General features: G+C 40.0%; 1 protein-coding gene across 10 annotated transcripts in view; it reads left to right on the forward strand.

Annotated features, from left to right (window-relative positions):
• Ehbp1 (EH domain binding protein 1) overlaps window positions 1-22,441 on the forward strand; it is a 271,901-nt gene that overhangs the window by 162,072 nt on the left and 87,388 nt on the right. For all 10 annotated transcript variants that reach the window (XM_057771152.1, XM_057771151.1, XM_057771154.1 and 7 more), the window contains 2 exons: window positions 21,528-21,706; window positions 22,281-22,329. In XM_057771152.1, the coding sequence (XP_057627135.1) occupies window positions 21,528-21,706; window positions 22,281-22,329 (228 nt within the window). The remainder of the gene's footprint in view (window positions 1-21,527; window positions 21,707-22,280; window positions 22,330-22,441) is intronic.

Consider the following 22,441-nt stretch of genomic DNA (forward strand, 5'->3'; position numbering starts at 1 on the left):
GAACTGTTACTCATATGCAAATTGTTGGGCGTTTACAAAAATACCCTTTTCTTCTTAGTTTCTTAATTTGGTTGTGGTTAGCAAGTATATTTCATATTACTTTTAAATTTATTGGGCATTGTTTTATAGCCTTGGATATTATTATCTAGAATGTGATTCCATGTGTAATTGAAAAATGCACTTCTTCATTTGCCAAAGTCCGGATTTTGGTTTACATGTTAGTGATACATCTCAATTGCCCAGAGCCGTGTCTGGCACATCATAGTGCCTGAGGACATTGCTGTTGAGTTCATGTGTGAACATGTGTGCATGAATATGTGCTTTAAACATTTAACTCAAAAGAGTTGAGCTGAGTGCTGTTCACAGGTCAAGGAGAGAATGTCTCAAATTCTTGAGCAGTCTCCATGAGACAAGCTAGGATAGACTTTGCTAGCTTATTACTTTTTAATTGAGCATATGTACACATGCATATGAACACGGGTGAGTACAGCTATGCAAGTCCCGTGGTGTATTTGTGGATGTCAAAGGACAGTTTTATGAGGTCACTGATTCGCACATTCTTCCATTCTTCATCTTTTTCTCTGAGTCAAGATTTCTCTTTCTTCATCCCCTGTGCTACATGCTGTAGACTAAGTGGCCTCTGAACTTCCTGGAGACTCTGCTGCCTCTATTCTAGAGAGTGAACTCGGGTTGTCAGGCCTGTATGGCCAGCATTTTTAAAGCCTTTGAGCTGCCCTTCTTGGTTTTGCCTTTGTTTGATCTTTGGATTTTTGAAAGTCATGTATCCAAGGCTGGCCTTGAACTCCTGATCTTCCTGCCTTCACCGTCCCTCCACCAAGTACTATGATTATAGCGTCCCAGCAGATCTTAGGTTCCCTTTCCAAAGAAAGTTTCAAGAGAAAGGAACTAAAAGATGTTTTTAAGATTAGAAACTGCACAGAAATTTTATGTCAAAGCAGAATTATTTCTTTGGCTATTAAAAGTTGAATGTGCTTAGGAATCATAAATTGGAAATATAAGGCAGGAGAAATAACTCAGTTGGTAAGGACCTGAATTTGATCTCTAGAACATCCATTTAGGAAAAAAAAATAGCCAGTCTTGGAGCCCTACATGTCTATTTCCAACATTGGTGAGGTGGAGACGTATGGACTGTTGAGGGGAGCTGCGGGCTGCGTTCCTGCCACTCAGCTCCCGGTCGCCTGGCTAGCTTATGCCCCGAAATAACAACACACAAACTGTATTCTTTTAAACACTGCTTGGCCCATTAGCTCTAGCCCTTACTGGCTAATTCTCATATCCCGATCAACCCATCTCTAATAATTTGTGTAGCACCAGTCTTACTGGGAAAGATTCAGCATGTCTGACCTGGCGGCTTGCTTCATTGCGTCTGTCCCAGAGAGAAGAGGAAATGGCATCTGAGCTCACTTTCTCTTCCTCCCAGCATTCTGTTCTGTTTACTCCACCCACCTATGTTCTAACCTATGAGGGCCAAGCAGTTTCTTTATTTTTTAACCAATGACCTTCCTCCATCATTTCCCCTTTTTCTGTTTAAACAAAAAAAAAGGAGGGCTTTAACTTTAACATAGCAAAATTACATATAACAAAACAATTATCAAGTAAAAATTACAATATTTACATCTGTTTTATCTTTATCATAACTAAGGAAAACTATAACTAACTATTCTTCAACTCCATCAAAGACTCCAGAAAGATACAATATTACCGAAGCAAACAAGAAATAAGCAACTTTCAAACTCTAGAAATGACAGACATCTCGCTGCCTTGACAGTCACCCAAAGTTTCTCTGTACCGTTGGGGCATCCATCTTCGGCCTACAGGCCCATAGTTTCCAGCAGACATTTCCATGAAGCAGGAAATTTCAAAGGTAATTCAGTCACTATCTGCTGTGTCCTGCAGAATGTCTCGCAGACTCTTTCATGAATCAGGAACCCCGAAAGATCATCTCACCTTTAGGCAAGTTCAGCAGTCCTCTCTCTGCGGGTTCTCTATGTCCAGTTTATGCAATAGTCCAGGCAAGAGCAGTTTCTTGCCCAAATGGCTATCAAACTCCATAAGGATCCTCTTCGATGCCCATCTTCCTCTTGAAGTGGATTGGTGCTGCCAGAAGCAGAGTGTCTCATTGTCATGAAAAGTCCTAAGTTATTAAAACACTTAAAATGCCATATTCTATAATCTTTGAAAGATATGAAGAATGTCTATCTAAAATATATCTATGTATATCTAGAAAATCTAACTAACATGGCTACAATCTTGACTATTATTGATGACTATCCATTAACAACCTATATACATTACATTTTTAAATGAACTACACAATCACAATACCTTAATCAGGATCAGAAATACATATACACATAACAAAACTGACCTTAAATTAATATCAGTAAACCAAGATTCATATCCATGCAAATTATTCACATCTATATCATCTCCCCCTTTAAATGTAAAAGAACATTTATAAACAGTATTTGGGAATATGGGCGCAGTTATTTCTCTCCAAACTGCTTCCTGCTGAATGGGGGTGCTGTTATTCAGGTCTTTTATGGGATAACCTGTGTGCTAGTTTCATCTCAGTTGGCAGTTGAGCGAAGCAATTTTTTGAGGGTGTTCACAGCAACCTTTCAGGAGGGCGTGGTCTATCATACCATATTGGGATGGAAGCAATCCGCAGGGTGTCATCGTCTGTGAAAACAAAAGAAGAATCTCTTTTCCAAAGTATCATATCCTTAGATCCAAATTCTGAAGTCAAGGTATTTTCAAAATATCTATGTTGGATTAGTTCAGTAGCATTTATAAACAAATATCTTTTACCAGCTGTTGCTCCTTCCTCAGCATTCAAACAATTCAAACAGAGCATAATAGCATATAGATTAAGATTCTCATTGTATTTTCCATCTTTGTGCGGCTTTATTTTAACCTCTATTTTGTTTATTTTTACTTTTATTTTATATTCTCTGTGTATCTTTGTCCTGGAATAACTCTGTAGACCAGGCTGTCCTTGAACTCTCAGAGATCCCTCTGTCTCTGCTTCACAGGCATTGGGATTAAAGGTGTGTACTGCCACACCTTGAAGTCACAGAGGTCAATCTCCCTCTGCCTCCAAAATGTTGGGATTAAAGGTGTGTACTACCACACCCAACTACTTTCTTTCTTCTTTTTTTTTTACTTTTAAGAACTTTAACTTTTAGCTTGCATATATTTTTAACACACTGTAAATCATTTAAAGGTTTTCTTTGTCGCCGGGCGGTGGTGGCGCACGCCTTTAATCCCAGCACTTGGGAGGCAGAGACAGGTGAATCTCTGTGAGTTCAAGACCAGCCTGGTCTACAAGAGCTAGTTCCAGGACAGGCTCCAAAGCCACAGAGAAACCCTGTCTCGAAAAACCAAAAAAAAATAAATAAATAAATAAAAAAAAGGTTTTCTTTGTCTTTGAATCTCTCTTTACTGTATCTCTCTCTTTTTCTGACCACACGAGCCTTTAAATTACTGAGCAATATGGGTAGGATTAAAGCCGTGGCTTTGGCAGCTGGATCCAGCCCATTCCTTAGCTTTCCAGCCTCATGGCTGAGGTACTGGCTATAGCCATCTTTATTGCCACAACTCTATGGCGTTTCAAGGTCCCTGCCAGCAAGCAAGCTTCAACAGTATATCCACAGACAACACTCAAGTCCTCTCTCTGTAGCTGGCCCTCCTGCCTCAAAGAGTCAGAGTTTGCCTTGGCAGGACGGCCCAGAAAACCAGCATTTTAAAACAGCACAACTTTTTTTCCTGCTACAGCTGAAAACAAACAAGCATTCAGTCAGCTTTTATCAATACCATTTAAGTGTTTTGTGGCAGAACCTCTTAAAAGAGCTGCAAGGTTTGCAGCTAAAGGATGAAGGTGAAGGTGTAAGTCACAAACAATCCCACGCTAGTTTGGAATTATGATTAATATAATGGTTATTTATTTAAAGGGGAAAAAACTTACAGATCACCGTCCCAGACAACAGCCCTCTGCACAATCAGGAAGGGAGTCTAGTCGCCTGAAGCGGAGCAGGAAGTAAGAGAGAGAGAGGAGGGAAGTAGCCGCTTTTTTAAAGGGAGAGAGACCACGCCCCAATGGGCTGGTATCTCTGCGGCTATTGGCTGGAGGAGCGGAAGGACCTCCCGCAACACCAGACCCCCGATATTTCTGGCCCACCACCTAAGCATATTCTTGATGGGTTCCATGCCAAGGTGTTTTGAGACTCGCAAGGTTGTCCTCTGGCTTCCGCGTGCACAATAGTATCCCTTAGGCATCTGTACGCAAGCATGCATGCCCATGCAAAAGTAAGAAGAAGCAAAGGCCTACAGAATTAGAGTGGAGATGCTCATTAGCAAAAGTAAGCTGTAGGGCTAGGAGTCTTAGCTCAGTGGCAGAATGTTTGCTTAGCTTATGGAAGACCCCACATTTGCTCCTCAGCACCATGAAAAATAAACATATTAAAACATGAAACATGATCCACATACCTACTCCTTTCCTTCTGAGTCAGGTGTTTTAAAGGTGAACCCATGAAATTTTGTATATTTGCATTTTATCCAAATAATAGTGGAAACCAGCATATTTTCAAGTATAAGTTTAATTTGGCCACATATTTATTGTAAAAGTATGATATTATAGGTATGAGGACGAAACTAATTGAAAATCATAGAGCTGTGCCAAAATAATGACTAATATAGTATTTGAACCTGTGGCTCAGTTCACAAACTTCATACAAATTATAAACTAATTAACTTACTTAAAATTTAGTCCTCGTGAATTTGACATTAAGGAAAATTTTAAAGTAGTTGGGGATACCCAGTAAGTAAAAGTGTATAAAGCCACCATACAATCTGAGTCCAATTCCCCCCTCCTCACTCCTAGACTCGCACAGTGGGAGGAAAGAATCAGTTCTGGAACATTGTTCTCCACATACACAGTGCCATATCCTTGCCCCTCTAGATGTACATGAATGAATAAATACAGTTTAAAAGTTTTTAATAAGGGGAAGGGGGAGGAGAACTTGAGGGCACAGGATAGTCTAGATGGAGAAAGGGCAGAGACGAGAGCAAGGAAAGAGATATTTTGATTGTGGGAGCCAATATGAAGCTAGCAAGAAACCTGGCACTAGAGAAATTCCCAGGAATCCACAAGGATGACCCCAGCTAAGACCCAAGCAATAGTGGAGAAGGGGCTCGAACTGGCTTTGTCCTGTAGTCAGATTGATGGATATCTTAAACGTCACCATAGAACCTTCATCCAGCAACTGATGGACACAGAGGCAGAGACCCGCAGTGGAGCACTGGGCTGAGCTCCCAAAGTCCAGTTGAAGAGGGGGAGGAGTGAGAATATGAACAAAGAGGTCAAGACCATGATGGGTTCACCCACTGAAACAGTCTGCCTGAGATAATGGGAGCTCACCAACTCCAGCCAGACAGGGAAGGAAGCAGCATAGGCCCAAACTAGACTCTCTGAATGTGGTGACAGTTGTATGGCTGGGGCAGACTGCAGTACCATTGGCAGGGGCACCAGGATTTATCCCTACTGCTTGTACTGACTTTTTGGGAACCTATTCTCTTTGGTTGGATACCTTGCTCTGCCTAGATATAGTAGGGAGGGCACTGGACCTTCCACAGAGCAGTGTGCCTTACCTTCTCTGAGGAGTAGATGGGGGTGAGGAGGGAGGGTAGGTGGAGGGAATGGAAGGAGGGGAGGGAGTGGGAAGTGGGACTGGTTTGTAAAATGAAAAAAGATAGTTTGTTTTCTTTTTTAAAAAAAATAAAATATTTACAGAGAAAAAAATTTAAGTAGCTTTGGGAACCTATTGGATAAAGCTTACGTGCAAATCCTGTTGGGGGAAACTATTAATGAGCTTTGAAAATGACTTTAAAACATCATGTCATAGTTTTTAAATAAAATCTTTAGCCACTTTTAAGTTCTTTCTTACTGGTGAGTATTATAAACACCATGATACAGGTTTTCCCTGCCATTATATTGCCAAGTCTCACATTTAGGAATGGTCAGTAGATTTTTGTTAAATGAAAGAATAGGAGCTGGGAAGTGTAGATCAGTTTGTAGACGGCTTACCTGGCATGCACAAAGCCCTGGGTTTCCCTGTGAACATTGCATAATAGGTGTGGTATCACATGCCTGTAACTTCAGTAGTACTCAGAAGGTGGAGGCAGGAGGATGGGGAGTTTAAGACCCCTCCCCCCCTTTGGCTACATGAGAGGTGTTTCAGTAGTTAAGAGCACTGGCTGCTCATCCGCAGAACCCAGGTTCAATTCCCATCACCTACCTAGCTACTCACAACCATCTGTAATTGCAGCCCCAGGGGTTCTATTGCCTTCTGGTGGCCTCTGTAGGCCAGGTACACAGTGGTGCACAGGCATACATGTAGCCACAGCACCCATACACATAAAATAATAAAGTTTTAAAACCAGGAAAAAATACTAGCATACTACATTGCTATTCATGGTACCTTTGTTTGTTTGTTTGTTTGTTTGTTTGTTTGTTTATTATGTAGACAGTGTTCTGCCTACATATATGCCTGCAGGCCAGAAGAGGGCACCAGATCTCATTACAGATGGTTATGAGCCACCATGTGGTTGCTGGGAATTGAACTCAGGACCGCTGGAAGAGCAGCCAGTGTTCCTAACTGCTGACCTATGTCTCTCTCTAGCCCAAGATTTTTGTTTTATTTTTGTTTTAAGAGAAGAGCCATTAAACTTCTTTGTTATTTGGGTCCACTTAATTTATTACTGAAAAGCATAACAGGTTTAAATGTGTGAGATAAAATGGCTATGGAGACCTTCTATCAAACTCTGTCTAAAAGTGTAAGACTTTGATAAATTAGGTCTCACTTTTAATAATGTGTATTCCTTGTGTTTAGTATTTGCTCAATGTATTTTAAATGAATCTTAATCGAATTCTTCCTTTGCTTGATTGTTTTACTATCTAAAACCTACTCTGGGCTGTAGCTCTGTGGTAGTGCCCCTTCTTAGCATGCTTGAGGACCTGTAGTCAATCTCCAAAGCCCCCCCCCAGTAACCTTAGTAACACACTAGAATTCAGATCTCCAGTCTAGTAGAGCTGTTTTGAGTTCTGTGTCCGCTGCCCAGAGCATTGTTTTAAGGCTCCTAGGCCAAATCTGGGGTACTTGATACCTTGCGGTCACAGAGTAAGCTGCACTCTGTGTGCAATCACAGAGACCACAAGCAGCTCCTTTAATAACCAGAGCACGCTGTTTCCCTTCTCTGTTTCAGAGCACTCGCTTGTAAAATGCGGGTAATGATGGTACTTGTTTCTTAGGGGGCAGCACAGAGCATGCCACTGCAACACCAAGTGCTGCTGCTCTAAGAGTGTTTTCCTGTTGTCCCAGCAGTTTCTTCCCGATAGTGACCAAAAGACATTTCCTGACCATGGAAAGGGTTTTTTGTTTTTTCATCTTTCGCTACCTCCTTAGCAGTTTTCAGATCCTTGAAGTGGTGTTTGGAGATTTAGTAAAGATTCACAAAGAAGAATGGTTCCTGGCTCTTTCCACTGATAGGTCTGACAGCCCTCAGAGTACTCTTGGGGATAGCATGTGTGTACCTTGAAGAAGTAACATTCTCTGAAAACTTTGAGTACAGAAGACTTCGTTGTAAATATTGTGTATATATATAATACAAAACTGGTATGGTATGGTACTGCATCTCAGCTCTCCATAGAGCTGTGTGTGATCTTGAGGACGGAAAGCAGTAACGCTGCTTCTGTACTGTGCTGCTGGGTTGATATGCACCACTGTGCCAGCTGGGAATCCACACTCAGGTCCTGTGCTCGAAGAGCCTAGTCCAGGGCTTAGTATCCCATGGGAAATAAATGCATGGTAGGAAAACACGCAGCATCTGCCCTGAGCCGATCCCCTTGGTCAGCTGATTTTCAAGTGTGATAAGTAGGGCCTACAAAACTCTGATGAGAGCCGGGCGGTGGTGGCACAGGCCTTTAATCCCAGCACTTGGGAGGCAGAAGCAGGTGGATCTCTGTGAGTTCGAGGCCAACCTGGTCTACAAGAGCTAGTTCCAGGACAGGAACCAAAAGCTACGCAGAAACCCTGTCTCAAAAATCAAAAAAAAAAAAAAACAAAAAAAAAAAAAACAAAAAAAACCTCTGATGAGTTTTTGAAGAAAATGGAAAGACCATTTTCATAATGAGACTGAGATAAGACTTGCCTTTTGCTAACTGAACATTTGCATAGCGTGATCAAAAGTCGTGGTCATCATGTTCTCCATGAATGCATTAGCAATTTTTTGTTGCTGGACAGAATACCCGAGGGAACAAAGGAAAGGTGTGTCTGGCTCCCAGTCTGAGGGATTTGAGTCCTCAGGTCAGCTGGCTCCATTGCTTTGGAGCTGAGGTAAGGTAGCAGATCAAGGCAGCCAGGCAAGGGCTGTTGGCTGCACGGGACAGAAAGCAAAGATGGAAGGGTCCCCACACACCTTCCTAAGACATGGCAGGCATTCAGGCACACCCATACCTCTACTAGGTCTCACGTCCCTCGTGGCGATGCAGTTACCTTTCTGCTGTACCTCCAGCCGCAGACCGAGCCTTCAACAGGGAGCCTGAGGCAGATGCTTTCCCTGACCGTCTTCGAAACAGCCATGTGCTGTTGCTTTTCAAGCCAGGCTCCTATGGAAGTGTTGATAAATCAGCTAATGTTGCTGACTTTTAAAGTCTTGATCTCTTTGTGTATGCATGCCACTATTGTTCTGTGAGGCAGAATGAGAAGCACACGTTTTGCTGTACTCTGAAGCAGCACTGTGAGACCCAGAAAAGCACTGGGTGATGGATTGCATGCTCAGGGATGCCTTTTTCAGAAAATACTATTTTTACCTGAAAGAATGACTGACAAGCTGCTTATTCACGTTGGAACTGAAGAGTCATAAACACTACTGGATACAGTGTGATGAGTCAGGTTTTTCTTAATTACAGTAAATGTCAGTTGGTATGCCCAAGTTGTCAAAACCTCCTCATGATTCCCAATAGTTTTGAAAGAACATAAAAGCTCCTGAAACAACAAACAAAAAAATAGAACAGTCTTCCCCACCTACTTCTGTAATCTAGGTCTCTGTATGTTGGGAGTAGTGCAGGACAACCACACACTCATTTTAGTGTGGAGTTGTTTACTTATGCAGGAGTCCGGTAAAGACCACCTCATCCGTGTAGATAACACCGTGAGGTATATGTTAACAACAGCTTCTGTTTGTTCCTGTGTGGGAACCTGTTTACCTCGGTCATCACACTGTACAATTCTTGAGTTCCAGCGACTGGTTCTCATTGGCATGGGCATCTCTGACATTTTGCTGACAATGGACTGTGAGCTGATGAAGCTCTTTGCCGGCCACGTCACTGACTGGCCAGTTAAGGTTCGTGTCAAAGGATAGTTTTGTAGATTGAAAGCACAGGAATTAAAACAAGACTTTCTAAGTCTGCTTCGTATTAAGTTAATTGCAGTGAAACGTGGCATGTAAACACACGGCATTGCTAGCTCCTGCATGTCAGCATGTAATGTATACATGTTTAATACAACATGACAGATAGAAGAGAATCATCGTGCTTTTGTGAAGTCCGTACCGTTCTTGACACTGTACAGTGATAAGAGACTCATTCGGTCAGTCAGCTGGTCGGCGTTTCTCTTATGGTACCGGAGATGGAACTGTGACTCTCGGGAGCACAAAGTAAGTGCTCTGTCACTGAGATACTAGGCCCTCCTTCCCCACCTGCCCTTTTTCTTTCTTTTTTTTATTTTTTCCAGACTGGGTTTCTTAGTTTCAGTCTGGTCTTGAAATTACTTGTATCTCAGTAAGTCCTTGAAGTTGATCCTCCTGCCTGCCTCAACCTCAGGTGCCACCAGACCCAGCATGAAAAACATTTACAATCATTTGTTTATGTACTGTTTGTTTTCTCAAAGTGTAAATGATAATGGCGATTATCATAACCGCCATATCATATCATAAGATTGTCATGTTTTGATTAAGCAGATGTAGCCCACTGTATTATTTTAAACAATGACTTTCACAGTATATGTGTGATGCTCAAGTACTGCTTCAGACAGAGGGTTGGGAGCAGAACGAATATACTATTCAACTTAAGTCTGCATATTTCGGTCCAAAGTTAATTTTAAATGTTTATTAGCAATTAATATGCACCTTAGTATGGGCAGTTTTATTCACCCAGCACAAGGCTCTCATGTCAGAGAAAAGATGGTACCCAGTGAAGGAAGGGAGTTTCAAAGTTGCAACTTTATTTTCCTTTTCTGTTTAACCTTACCTGGATGCCAAAGCATCCTCGAAGGGAGAAGGGCAGAGGGCTTCACTTGTCCCTGCCTCCGATGGTTGTCAGTACTCTTCTGTCATGCCAGAAGAGTCGCCAGTGGTGATACCTCAGAGTATTTACTGCAGTATGGAATCTGAAACCATACTGGCTTTTTAAAAACTGTAAATAAGAGCTTGAATGTGATTTTCATTTGTATTGACATTCATAATCCCATAGAATTTTCACACTGACCAGAACTGTGTCACCCAGTTTTATTACACAGTCTTTGCCTGGAAGGCAAGTTAGAAAGTAAATGCAGCACAAAACCCTACCTGTTTCCCAAGGAAAATGGGTGTTGGATTAGCAACAAAATACACTACAAACATACTTCCATCATTTTATTTTATTGCTAAAGTGCTCCTTGTCATCTGTATTTTTAAAAAGTCTTTATAATCTTTACAGTTTGAAAACTTGAAAATAGAATTTTCTACCTTGATTTAAAATGCAAGTTAAAAATGATTAGTAGTTTATGACTCCAGTTGACATCAGCGAATAGAGCTTTACTAAGTGAAGAGCAACAAACCTTCTTAAGTGGCACAGGGAGTAGGGTCCTGATTTGCTGAGCCAGCCGATATTATGCTTTCTGAATTCTGACTTCTGTATTTTGAGAAGTAGCTCGGTCAGCTGAGAAGTAACTATTCAAGCCACACAACGCACACTTTAGAAGTAGACCTTGAGAACTTGAACTGCCTATGGGTATCTGCTGTATTTCCTTCTCCTCTATTTTTATCATGAGAAACAAGTTTCTATGCCATTAACATTTCAATTATTCATTTCATCCTTATATTCTCTCTGAAAGTTTCCATTTATGATATGGCCAATATACAATAATGCATTTGTATATGCTTTGCATACAGGTAAGCATATGTCTCTAAGAAAGTGTTTTACAACTTTTATGGATATTAACATATAAAATAATAGGCTATTTCCTGCCTAGACACTATTACTGGAATACATACTCAATTTTCACAAACTTTATGTCCAAATATTTTTCAAGACAAAAGTTTCTGGTGTGAAGAACTGACCTGTAGCTATTTTGACTATGTGCCAATCATCATTGTTTTTTGTTTTCTTTTAATAGTTCCTGATTATGGTATTTCCAAAAACCTTAATAAAAATTTATTTAGTTCTTTTAAACTTCATTAATTCACAGGCAAACCGAAAAGCAGTTTGTACATTCCATAGTATATCCTACTTGTCTGTCTGTCCTGGAGTGATAAAAAGGCTATGGATGTACGTGATCCTTAGCAGGAGTGCACTCCGCTGGTGCTTTGCAATTAAAAACTTCCTTTCTATGGAGAAGAGATACCAAGTGTGGCTAATTGCAAAGTCTCAATCTGTACACTTTCTGGTAAGGAGGGAAGAGTGGCTGGATGCTGTCCTACTTCAAATGGCAAGCGCTGCCTGCATTCACTCCTCTGGAGACTCACCAGCTGCACTTCCATATTGACACTTTACCCCAGTCACACCTTCCCCTTTAGTTTTGGCTCCATCCATTGTGATAAGGACAACATAAAACATTTATGTCTCCAGATCTTTTGATACATTTCTTTCAAAGACAAATACCCTAGTAATCATTGTATGCATTTATGACTCATCACCAGGCATAATTATTAGTTATATTCGAGTGAAATAAAAGATTAGCCAATAACCTTTAAAGGTTGTCCTGGCTGGTGAATAGATGAAAATGATAAGTTATTATATCATATTGATATTTTACTGGTGTTTTTACTAATGACAGTAAAACTTTTGGAGGTATTTGGGAGTTGTAAATGTATAAATTAGGAATTGCAGGAAAGTAACTGCCGCTTGATGCTCTGCAGCCCTCAAATGTGGTAAGCGCCCACCCAAGGGCATGCTTAGACTTGGTTGGTAATTACAATTGAGCTGTAAAATATTTTGACAGTTTCCAACTGTTGTGTACATGTTAGTCATTTGGTGGCAAATGCAATTTGGTTAGGGTTTGGGTTTTTTTTTCCTTGGGTTGGGGCATATTTAATTAAGACTTGAATTGCATAGTATTTCACAGTAAGCATTAATAAAACGTTTTGTTACTCCGTGCTACTTTTATATTTTATCCAAGACAGAGAAAAACCTTTTCTTTAAAAACCCTGCATAGTAAGTGGAACTTGCCGTGGTTCTGTTTTTCCTTTCAGGCCTTTACTTGTTGAGTCTCCATGGGCAGCTTGAGCACAGGGTCTGACTTTCCTAAATAGTTGCATTCAGTGGCCAAAAAATGAGAGTCGCTCATGACAGTTCTACGGCTAGAAAAGATTGTCCCGGCGGATTTTCATTTTCATGAGAGCTTTTTAACCTTTTTAAATAATGATAAAGACAATAAGCAAATTAAGACAGTAAGACAGCTCAAGAAAGAGAACGTCCAACTTTTTAATTCAAGCGTTGTCTGTATAGATAGAAGAGTGTGGCTAGAGTCATTCCAGACCCCTCGGCGAAGCATAGAGCTGTTGGGTGAATAATGCTTTGTGAGGATTCAGAGCCAGATTATAGTGGGAAGGTCTGTGCCTTCATCCACATATCCAGGAGCAAAGCCTGACACTTGCTTACCTGAAAAACCTGTTATTAAAGATGGCTGTTGGCTCCATAGGCATTTTCTGCAGGCGTTTTCTTCTTTCTGTTTTGTTTGATTTTTTTTATCATGTGTCTGTCAATTTATATAAGAATTCTTAGAGAAAGCAGGAATTTAGTGAAACTACTGGGTCTCCAACTTTTGCGATGTCCCTTTTCATAAATGCATGAAAGTGGCGCCAAATGATACCTGAATAAGTTTTTGCTGTATCAAGTTAGTATTATCTTACCAAAGGATCAGTGTTGGGAAATTCATTATATAAGTTATATTCATTTGTGGCTAAAATCTATGTATTTCATAAACAAAAGACTGAAATACAGTTAAAATTAGAGGACCACTCATGTTTCAGCGATGTCCCTACACTTGTGCATGAACTGGCAACGCGAAGTGGACTTAGTGGGTTTAAAGAGAATCCCTAAAGTCAGGAGGGGAAGTGGTGGTGGATTAGCAGGGACAAACTGACGGGCTAGACTAGCTGAATCTTTGAACTCTGAGTTCAAGTGAGAGAGCCTATCTCAATCTATAAGATTGAGGACATTACCTGACATAAACTTCTGGCCTCCATATGCATGCACACATATGCATATACACCTGTATACACGTGAACATGCACAACACATGCAATCACATGCAGAATATTTGAAAAGCAAGTATTTTTAAACCATAGTCTAACTTTGTGCCCTGAGGAAGTAGAAAAGGAAGAACAATCCCAGAGTCCAAGGGAATAGAGTTTAGAGCAAAGATAAGCTAAAAGAGAGCAAAAAAACTTGGAGAAACTTAACCCAAACGTTGATTCTTTTAATACACGAGCAAAATTGGCAAACTTTAACTATATGCATGGGGTGGGGGGAGAGAAGGCTCAAATTACTAAAATCAGAAGAAAAAGTGGGTCTTGCTACCCACTTAGCAGACATTTAGAGAATTATAAGAGTGCTGTGAGCAGTCACACACCAACAAATTGGGTAACTTAGATGAAATAGACAGGAACAGTAGCTACGAAAGCTAAACCAGTGGAAGTAGAAAATGTGAACAGATCTCTAAGGTTAAAAAAAAACTGACTCAGTAATCAAACATCTCCCAACAAGCTGTGTGTGATGGCTTACACTTTTGTGACGACCCTAGCACTCTGAAACTGAGGCGAAGGGTATTGATTCCGAGGCCAATCCATGTGACACAGTAAGACCATGGGTGGGGCTGGGGGTGGAGAGAATAGCCCCTAGCAACAGAAATGGTTTCACAGCCATTCTACCAAATGTCCCAAAAAGTAATGCCATTTTTTTCTCAAAACTTTCTGAAGACTTGAGGGAACACACTCCCTGATTCATCGTATGAGGCCAGCATTGCCCTACTAACCACAAAAACAAACCTATCATTGCTCTTTTTTGAATATTATAAAAACAATCAACAAAAATATTAATAAACTGGATTGTGCAACATTTTAAACGACTGCACTGTGAACAAGTAAGCTTTTGCTAGAATGCAACATGAATCAGTCGATGTCGTGTGCTGCATTGATTCATGTAGGAATTACAGTTGGCCATATGAAATAATGCGGAAATGGCATTTGACAGACTCAGGCACTCCTTCATAATAACATTCACAGAGTAGGGTTCAAAAGAAGCCCTCACCGGGTGGTGGTGGCACACGCCTTTAATCCCAGCACTCGGGAGGCAAAGGCAGGCGGATCTCTGGGAGTTCGAGGCCAGCCTGGTCTACAAGAGCTAGTTCCAGGACAGGAACCAAAAAAAAAAAAAAAAAAAAAAAAAAAAAAAAAAAAAAAGAAGAAGAAGCCCTCAAACGTAATAATAGTCACAATGTGAAAAACTCAGGGATGCTCTCATACTGCATAGATAAAGAATGATTTTCTGCTGGGCAGTGATGGCACACGCCTTTAATCCCAGCACTTGGAAGGCAGAGGCCTCAGATCTCTTTCAGTTCAAGGCCAACCAGAGCTGTAACACAGAGAAACCCTGTTTCAAAAAACAAAAAAAAAAGTTTTTTCTTCTGTAGTCACAAAAAGGCAAGGATGTCCACTCTTGGAACTTGTCTTTCATGTAGAACTTGAAATCTTGGCTAGTGTAATTACACAAGAAAAAGAAAAATTGTCAAAATCTAAAAGGATGTGTAAAATTGTTTGAATTGATGGGAGCATACATGTACCACGCAGTAAAGATTCCAAAACAAAACAAACAAAAACCTTAAAAACAATAAATTCAGTAAAATAGTAAGTGATAAAGTCAACAACAACAACAGCAAATCATTTGCGTTTCTGAGTACTGACACTTAACAATCAGAAAAAGAAAGTAAGAATAATTCTTACAGTAGCATCAAAAAGAAATAAATGCTTAGAGATAAACTTAGCTAGGACTGGGGTGAGGCTCAGTTGGTAGGATGCTCAGCTCGCAAGCTGCCTCTCCGGGTTTAACCCCAGTATTGCAGAAAGCTGAATATGATGGTGTAGGCTGTAATTCTAGCACTTGAGAGGGGAGACAGGAGGGCAGAAATTCACAGTTATTGTTGACTTCAAGTCCAACCTGGGACTTCCTAAGATCCCATGTCCAAAAGAAACAAGAGAAAGAAAAAAGAAATTTATAAATTAACCAAGAAGTTGAAAGACTGCCCAGCTGAAAACTAGAAAGAATTTTTGAAAGGAATTAATTACGTTACAAACTGGAAAGATATCCCACGTCCGTGCTTTTGAAAGTAATATTGTTATGATGTCTAAGATGTAAACACAACTCAAAGAAATCTACAGTTTTAATGTAATTATCAAAATCCCAATTAAATTTTTTTTTGCAAAAAGAGAAGAAACACGCCATCTTAATGGTCAAATGGAATGCCAGAGTACCAGTAATAGTTTTTTTAAAAAAAAATATCCTGATAAAAATTAAAAGCAAATATATTCCCCCACTTCCAAACTTACTGCCGAAGTCTCAGTTATCAAAAGCATGGTATATTAAATTACCAGAAATGAACGCCTTACATAGGATGAGGCCAGCGCCTTTTACAGGGAAGTCAAGACTGCTCAGTGGTCTCAGACAGAAGAGCCACCTTTTCAACAAATACCTTTGGAAAAGTGAGCATCATACATAAAACAGTGAAGGTGGACAGTTACCCAACCTCCTATGACTAATAGGCAAAAGCCTAAATTTAAGAACTGAAAGCCAAAAAAGAATCTTAGAAGAAAACATGGGGCAGAAGGTTCACAGCCCTGGATCACTGGGAAAGGTTTCTTTTGAATATTACTCAGAAGTTAGAGACAGCAACAACCAATATAGGCAAAACTGAGTACAAGAGAATTTTAAACTTTTTTTTTTTTTTTTTTTTTTTTTTGGTTTTTCGAGACAGGGTTTCTCTGTGGCTTTGGAGCCTGTCCTGGAACTAGCTCTGTAGACCAGGCTGGTCTCGAACTCCCAGAGATCCGCCTGCCTCTGCCTCCCGAGTGCTGGGATTAAAGGCGTGCACCACCATCGCCTGGCAGAATTTTAAACTTTCAAGAGTCAAAACAGACAGTGAAATGGCTACCTACAAAGAAAGAGGAAATATTTGCAAATAACACATCTAATATGGAACTAACCTCTACGTGTATAAGAACTCCTAAACAACAAAAGTAAAACAACCCAGTTAAAAATGTACAAAGGATTTGAGTACGCCTTCTCCGACTACATACAATAGCCAGTTGTTCTATGAAGATACTCATCATCACTATTTATTAGGGAATGCAAATCAAAGTCACAATGAGAAAAACACCCCGCACACATTAAAATTTCTACACAGTTTTAAGACGTGTTAGGCATTGGCAAGCAAGGGAATAGAAGAATTCAGAGCCCTGTGCGCTGCTGGAGTGCAGAGCCCGGGTGTTCAGTGCCATTGGTCTGATCCCCGGCAGCACACATAGGCACACATGCTGCCGGGGTGTGTGGAAGGCAGGAAATGGGTAGCTGTTGCTTAACAGGCATCGAGTTTTTCAGCTTTGCAAAATGAGAAGACTTCTGGGGATGAATAGTTGTTATGAACATGCCATTGATGAATGTAAACCCTGAATCTATACACTTATTAAAAGGCTAAAATGATAAATATTAGTCTATATGTATTTTACCATAAGAATAATATTAGAAGCCGGGCGATGGTGGCACACACCTTTAATCCCAGCACTCGGGAGGCAGAGGCAGGCGGATCTCTGGGAGTTCGAGGCCAGCCTGGTCTACAAGAGCTAGTTCCAGGACAGGAACCAAAAACTACGGAGAAACCCTGTCTCAAAAATCCAAAAAAAAAAAAAAAAAAAAAAAAAAAGAATAATATTAGAGTCATTGGGACTCCCAAAGAGTACTTGTTTATATTAATATTTGAAAATAAAAATTGAGTAATTAGAATTATATATTCATTCAAAATTACAGTAATAAACTACTTATATATAAATCTATTAATAAATACTTTATTTTTGTAGCATAACTGTATCTTCCAAACCAAATATTTCTTGAGAAGGGTGACATTTTTATTCCCGTTTGTTTTCCATGCTGTCTGACTTGTCATTGTTCCACTGCTCTGCTTTGGAATAATTGTTAGATGTCTGTTAAAAAGTTTCCAATATTTTTCTGCTTTTAAAAATATGTTAATGTAACTGTAATTTGTCAGTATTCTTTTAATCTCACCATGAATCTTAGCGTTATCTAGTAGCATTATAAGACTTCACTTGTATTATAGGAGCAAAGCAAGTGCCAGGGAGGGATGTGGCCTAAGTTGGTAGAGTGCTTGTCTTGCCTGCATGATTCTTGCGGTCTGTCTGTAGCGTGTATATACTGGTGTAACCACACTGCTAACTGCTAACTCCAACTCTCTGATAAGGCAGGAGGATAAGGAGTTCAAGGCCTGTCCTCCTCACTTAGTGGGCCAGAGCCCTTAGTTAAAAGAGCAGGGTGGGGGGCAGAGGGGAGGAGGAGGAGAAGGAGGAGAGCAGAAGAAATGAGGAAGAGGAGAGAGATGAAGTGATGTCACTTTGGAGAAGCAGGAGGGGAGATGGGGACAGATACCCAAATAATACAGATGCAGATGTTCTTGTTCTCCATTGCTGTTATTCTCGGCTTACCAAATGCTGAAATCATATCTAGCCAATGTTCTTTAACCATTATCTGCAATAATTGAGGAAAGTCTCAAAGAATCACATAAAGATCAAAATCCCCATCAGCTTTAGCAATAATAGTGCATATTTTACCGAACTGGGCTTCATTAGTTCTTTTCTAGTTCTTATCTAAAATCTAAAGTCCAACAGAATGGGCAGAGGTTTTTACAAGGACCTCTTGAGTTTTGAGTTGTTTTGAGTAGATTACTTTTCATTTATGTGTTGGTTTGCTTTAGTCCTGCTAAGACCAGGTTTTGCTATGTTGCCCAGGATGGTCTGATTCATGATCTCTTATTTCAGGCCCTGGAGCAGCAAAATTGTGAGGTAGCTGCCTGGGGATTTATTGCAACAATTAATTTAACATATATAGGGCAGTGATCTAAGTTCTGAAGAAGTTAACTAAGACCTTGGCTAGTTTCAAGAAATGTATAATGTCTGCCGAGGTCTTAAAGCTGCATTATCTTGGAATGTGAAATGCATAGTGAGAGAGAGCCTGGCATTCGGTATGGAAATACTTTGGTGTAGATTCATATATTTCCTCAACTGTATTTTGAAAACAGCCATCACTATCTCCATGGGCTTATGAGGCATATATAGCTATGTATTTGATACTCAGCATGTATTCTATGAACACATTAAGAAGATGCTCTATTGAGAATCAGACATAATGTAGTCAGAAACACCATACCACACAAGAGCCATGGAAAATCCTAGTGTAGTCAAAGAGCCATATAGGAGACACAGAGAATCAAAAGAACATTGAAAGGGGCTCCTGCCTACTGACTGGGACTTAGGTTGAGATTTTGTGCAAATGACAGTTGAGGTGAATCCTTAAGGAAGCATGTGGCATTGTCACAGTTGTGTGTATGACAGCAGTTATTCTTAAGTAGAAGTGATGATCTGTATGACAGTCTGGAGATGGGGAAGCTGTGGTTTAGGCAGGAAAGCATTGGGAGTTAGAGAATGGTGAATTGTACCAGTAAATGCTCTTTGCATGTCTGGTTTTTAGTGTGCATATGTGGTGATATCATTTTGTATGTGTCAAGAACCACCAGAGATGTTTTAGATGTGTTGTAAGAACGCTGTGCTTTGATATGGGTCAGGAAAGGGAGATTCTGCAACAAGGAATACTACAGCAAAAAGAGTTAGATTACAAGATTGCAAAAGATCACAGCCGTAACATGAATAATTGCCCTTCAGTTAGCTAGTGAGAAATGATATGTAAAGGAAGAATTTAAAATGATTCTGAGCTTGAAATCCATACAGTTGGGATAATAGCAGTATTATTTTCAAACACAATGGAAATGAGCAGGTTGCAAGGGAAAATTCTGATTTTAAACATACTAGCCGGGCAGTGGTGGCGCACCCCTTTAATCCCAGCACTTGGGAGGCAGAGGCATGTGGATCTCTGTGAGTTCGAGACCAGCCTGGTCTACAAGAGCTAGTTCCAGGACAGACTCCAAAACCACAGAGAAACCCTGTCTCAAAAAACAAAACAAAACAAAAACAAAACAAAAAAACAAAACAAAACAAAAAAAAACATACTGAGTTCAAATTTTACATGGCAGGAAGGACAGCCAACCAGAAATGTCGTCTTGAGATAGTTGGAACCGTAAATGTGCATTTGGGAGTCATCCGCAAGGGAGTAATAGTGGAATCCTGAGAGCGAATGAGCCCGAGTGTGGCTAGGAAGAAAACCATCCAGAGAAATCCCAACGGAATGTGTGGCCGTGGCCGTGGAGGAAGCGGAGACTGCAGAAGAGGGAGAAGCTGTACACAAGAGTAGAACAGAAAGAAATGGGACTACAGTTTCTCATAGCTACTAAAACTCCCAGTCTCCTGAGTACAGCAGCTGGTGAAAGGCAGGGACAACGCGCCAGCTATTATGACCTTAGAGCCAGCTCTCCCACCCACCAGTCACTTCATTTTCATAAACAAATTCATGGCCTTTGAAGATAGAAATGAGCATCAATAGAAAAAAAAATTCTGTGCTGATGATGCATGGTGACGGCATGGTGCTGGTGGTGCGTGTTGATGGTATGTGCTGATGCTGTGTGGTGACGATGTGGTGCTGATGGTGCATGGTGACGGTATGGTGCTGATGGTGCGTGGTGACGGTGTGGTGCTGATGGTGCGTGGTGACAGTATGTGCTGATGCTGTGTGGTGACGATGTGGTGCTGATGCTGTGTGGTGACGGTATATGCTGATGCTGTGTGGTGATGCTGTGTGGTGACGATGTGGTACTGATGCTGTGTGGTGATGGTCTGGTGCTGATGGTGTGTGGTGATGGTCTGGTGCTGATGGTGTGTGGTGATGGTCTGGTACTGATTCTGTGTCTTAACAATACTGATTATTTACTGTGCACTAGGAATTAATCTGGAAACTTAAGATAGTTTAGTAAACAAGGCAAATTGAAAGTCTCGACTTAAAAGAGTTTTCCTTTAGTACAGTCAGACAAACCATAACTAGTAAGTATAATGTAAATATATAGACCACAAGAAGATGGATGGATATTGTGGGAAATTAGAACAAGGTAGAAGGAGTCAGAAGTACTGTTGGGGTTGGATAATGGAGGTGGGATGTATTATAATGATGGTGACAGAAGATGTAAGCTGAGAAGTTATATAGAAGGTTTTCATTCAAATATCTGAGAACACCAGGCAATAATAATGGAATAATGTCTGCAAATGTTCTGTTACCATCATGGTGTTAAAAATGTGGACAAAGGGAAGCATGTGCTTAGTATTTAAATACATACGATGAACTCTACTATTTAACGGTCACTCTCAGTAATAATTTGAAGATATTTTGAGCATATCCAGAATATATACTGTTGTGCGCTATTGTCACCAAAATGTGCCTATTACTGATAATTAAAACTATTTCTATTATTGTTAATTTTATAGAGGTAGGACGTTTTCATAAGGTTATCCTTGTGTTGTGCTGTGTTTTACACTTAACTCTGACTGATGTTTCCACTAGGGTATTTTGCAGTACCTGAAGGCAGTTGCAGCCCTACAGTTTATGCTGCAGTTAGACTTCAAAGCATTATTTTTATCCAGTCTTACTTGTTTATGATTCCATTTGGGGAACCTCCTTTAGTATGTAAGAGCTGCACAGCTATTTAGCCTTCACTATTCAAATATTTTAACATGATGTTTCCATCAAAGATACTCATGACTTGTTCTTACCAAACTTTAAAATGTTGCTTATCTACCTCGTTGTCAGGCAAATGCCATGGGCGAAAACTGAAGATAATAACTTAAGATTTATGTCTCGCTCTCAGAGGCAACAATTGTCATGAATTGACAGCTTTGAAGGACCTGACTGACATCAAAGGTTTCAAATGATCTAGTTAGGTCAATTAATGTTAATTTTTATCTTCCATTAAGTTCTTTTAATGTCCCCTTCCCACCCTTGTTTTTTTTCTTTCTTTCTTATATTCTAGCCAAGCCCAATACCAAGTCCTGTTCTGGGGCAAAAGCCAAACGCTAGTCAGTCCTTGCTTGCATGGTGCAAAGAAGTTACAAAAAACTACCGGGGTGTGAAAATCACTAACTTTACTACGTCGTGGAGAAATGGTTTATCTTTCTGTGCAATCTTACACCACTTTAGACCAGACTTAATGTAAGTAGAAATGTCATAAATATTGTAAATTAACGGGCATTCTTAAAAGAAAATAGAATAATTTCTTAGCATGTGTCCTAAAATACTTGACTATCTCTGTGTTTGAACTATAGAACCTTCCTTTTTTGAGAAGTATATGCCAGGAAACCAATCTTTTTCTCAGTACCTAAAAATTATTTTCTATTTTTAAATTGATTTTTCTCTTTAATCTTATTAAAAACTGACTTTATTATGAAATTTTTATTAGTGTTCAAATAAGAGACAAGTAAGCCTGTAGCCCTTTGTATATTGTTAATAAGGGATTATCTCATGCTAAATTGCATTGTCAAAGCTAGTCTCTGTTCCTCTGCCTTAACTTCTCTTTTAGATGGAAAGCTTCAGGCAATGAAACATGTAATCACTGTTTATTTATTTATTTCTTCAATTTTCCACACTATTAGTTTTGTTGATTGAACCTCTATGAAATTACTAGTTACCCTTTGATAATATTGAATATCAAATTTTTATATTCAGTTTGTTTTAGTTATTTTTTATCAAATATTATATATACTCACTGTGCCATTTTCTCCCTCAGTGACTACAAGTCTCTGAATCCTCAAGATATTAAAGAAAACAACAAAAAGGTAAGAAATGCTGGGGAAGGCATAGTTTCAATTTTGACTTCGCTGCAAGTTTTTATTAATTTGAGAAAGGCAGTGGTGTTGGATGAGGTCATAACTGCAATTTACAGAGGTG

This window comes from Chionomys nivalis, chromosome 6, assembly GCF_950005125.1.
Source record: "Chionomys nivalis chromosome 6, mChiNiv1.1, whole genome shotgun sequence".
Classification (NCBI taxonomy): domain Eukaryota; kingdom Metazoa; phylum Chordata; class Mammalia; order Rodentia; family Cricetidae; genus Chionomys; species Chionomys nivalis.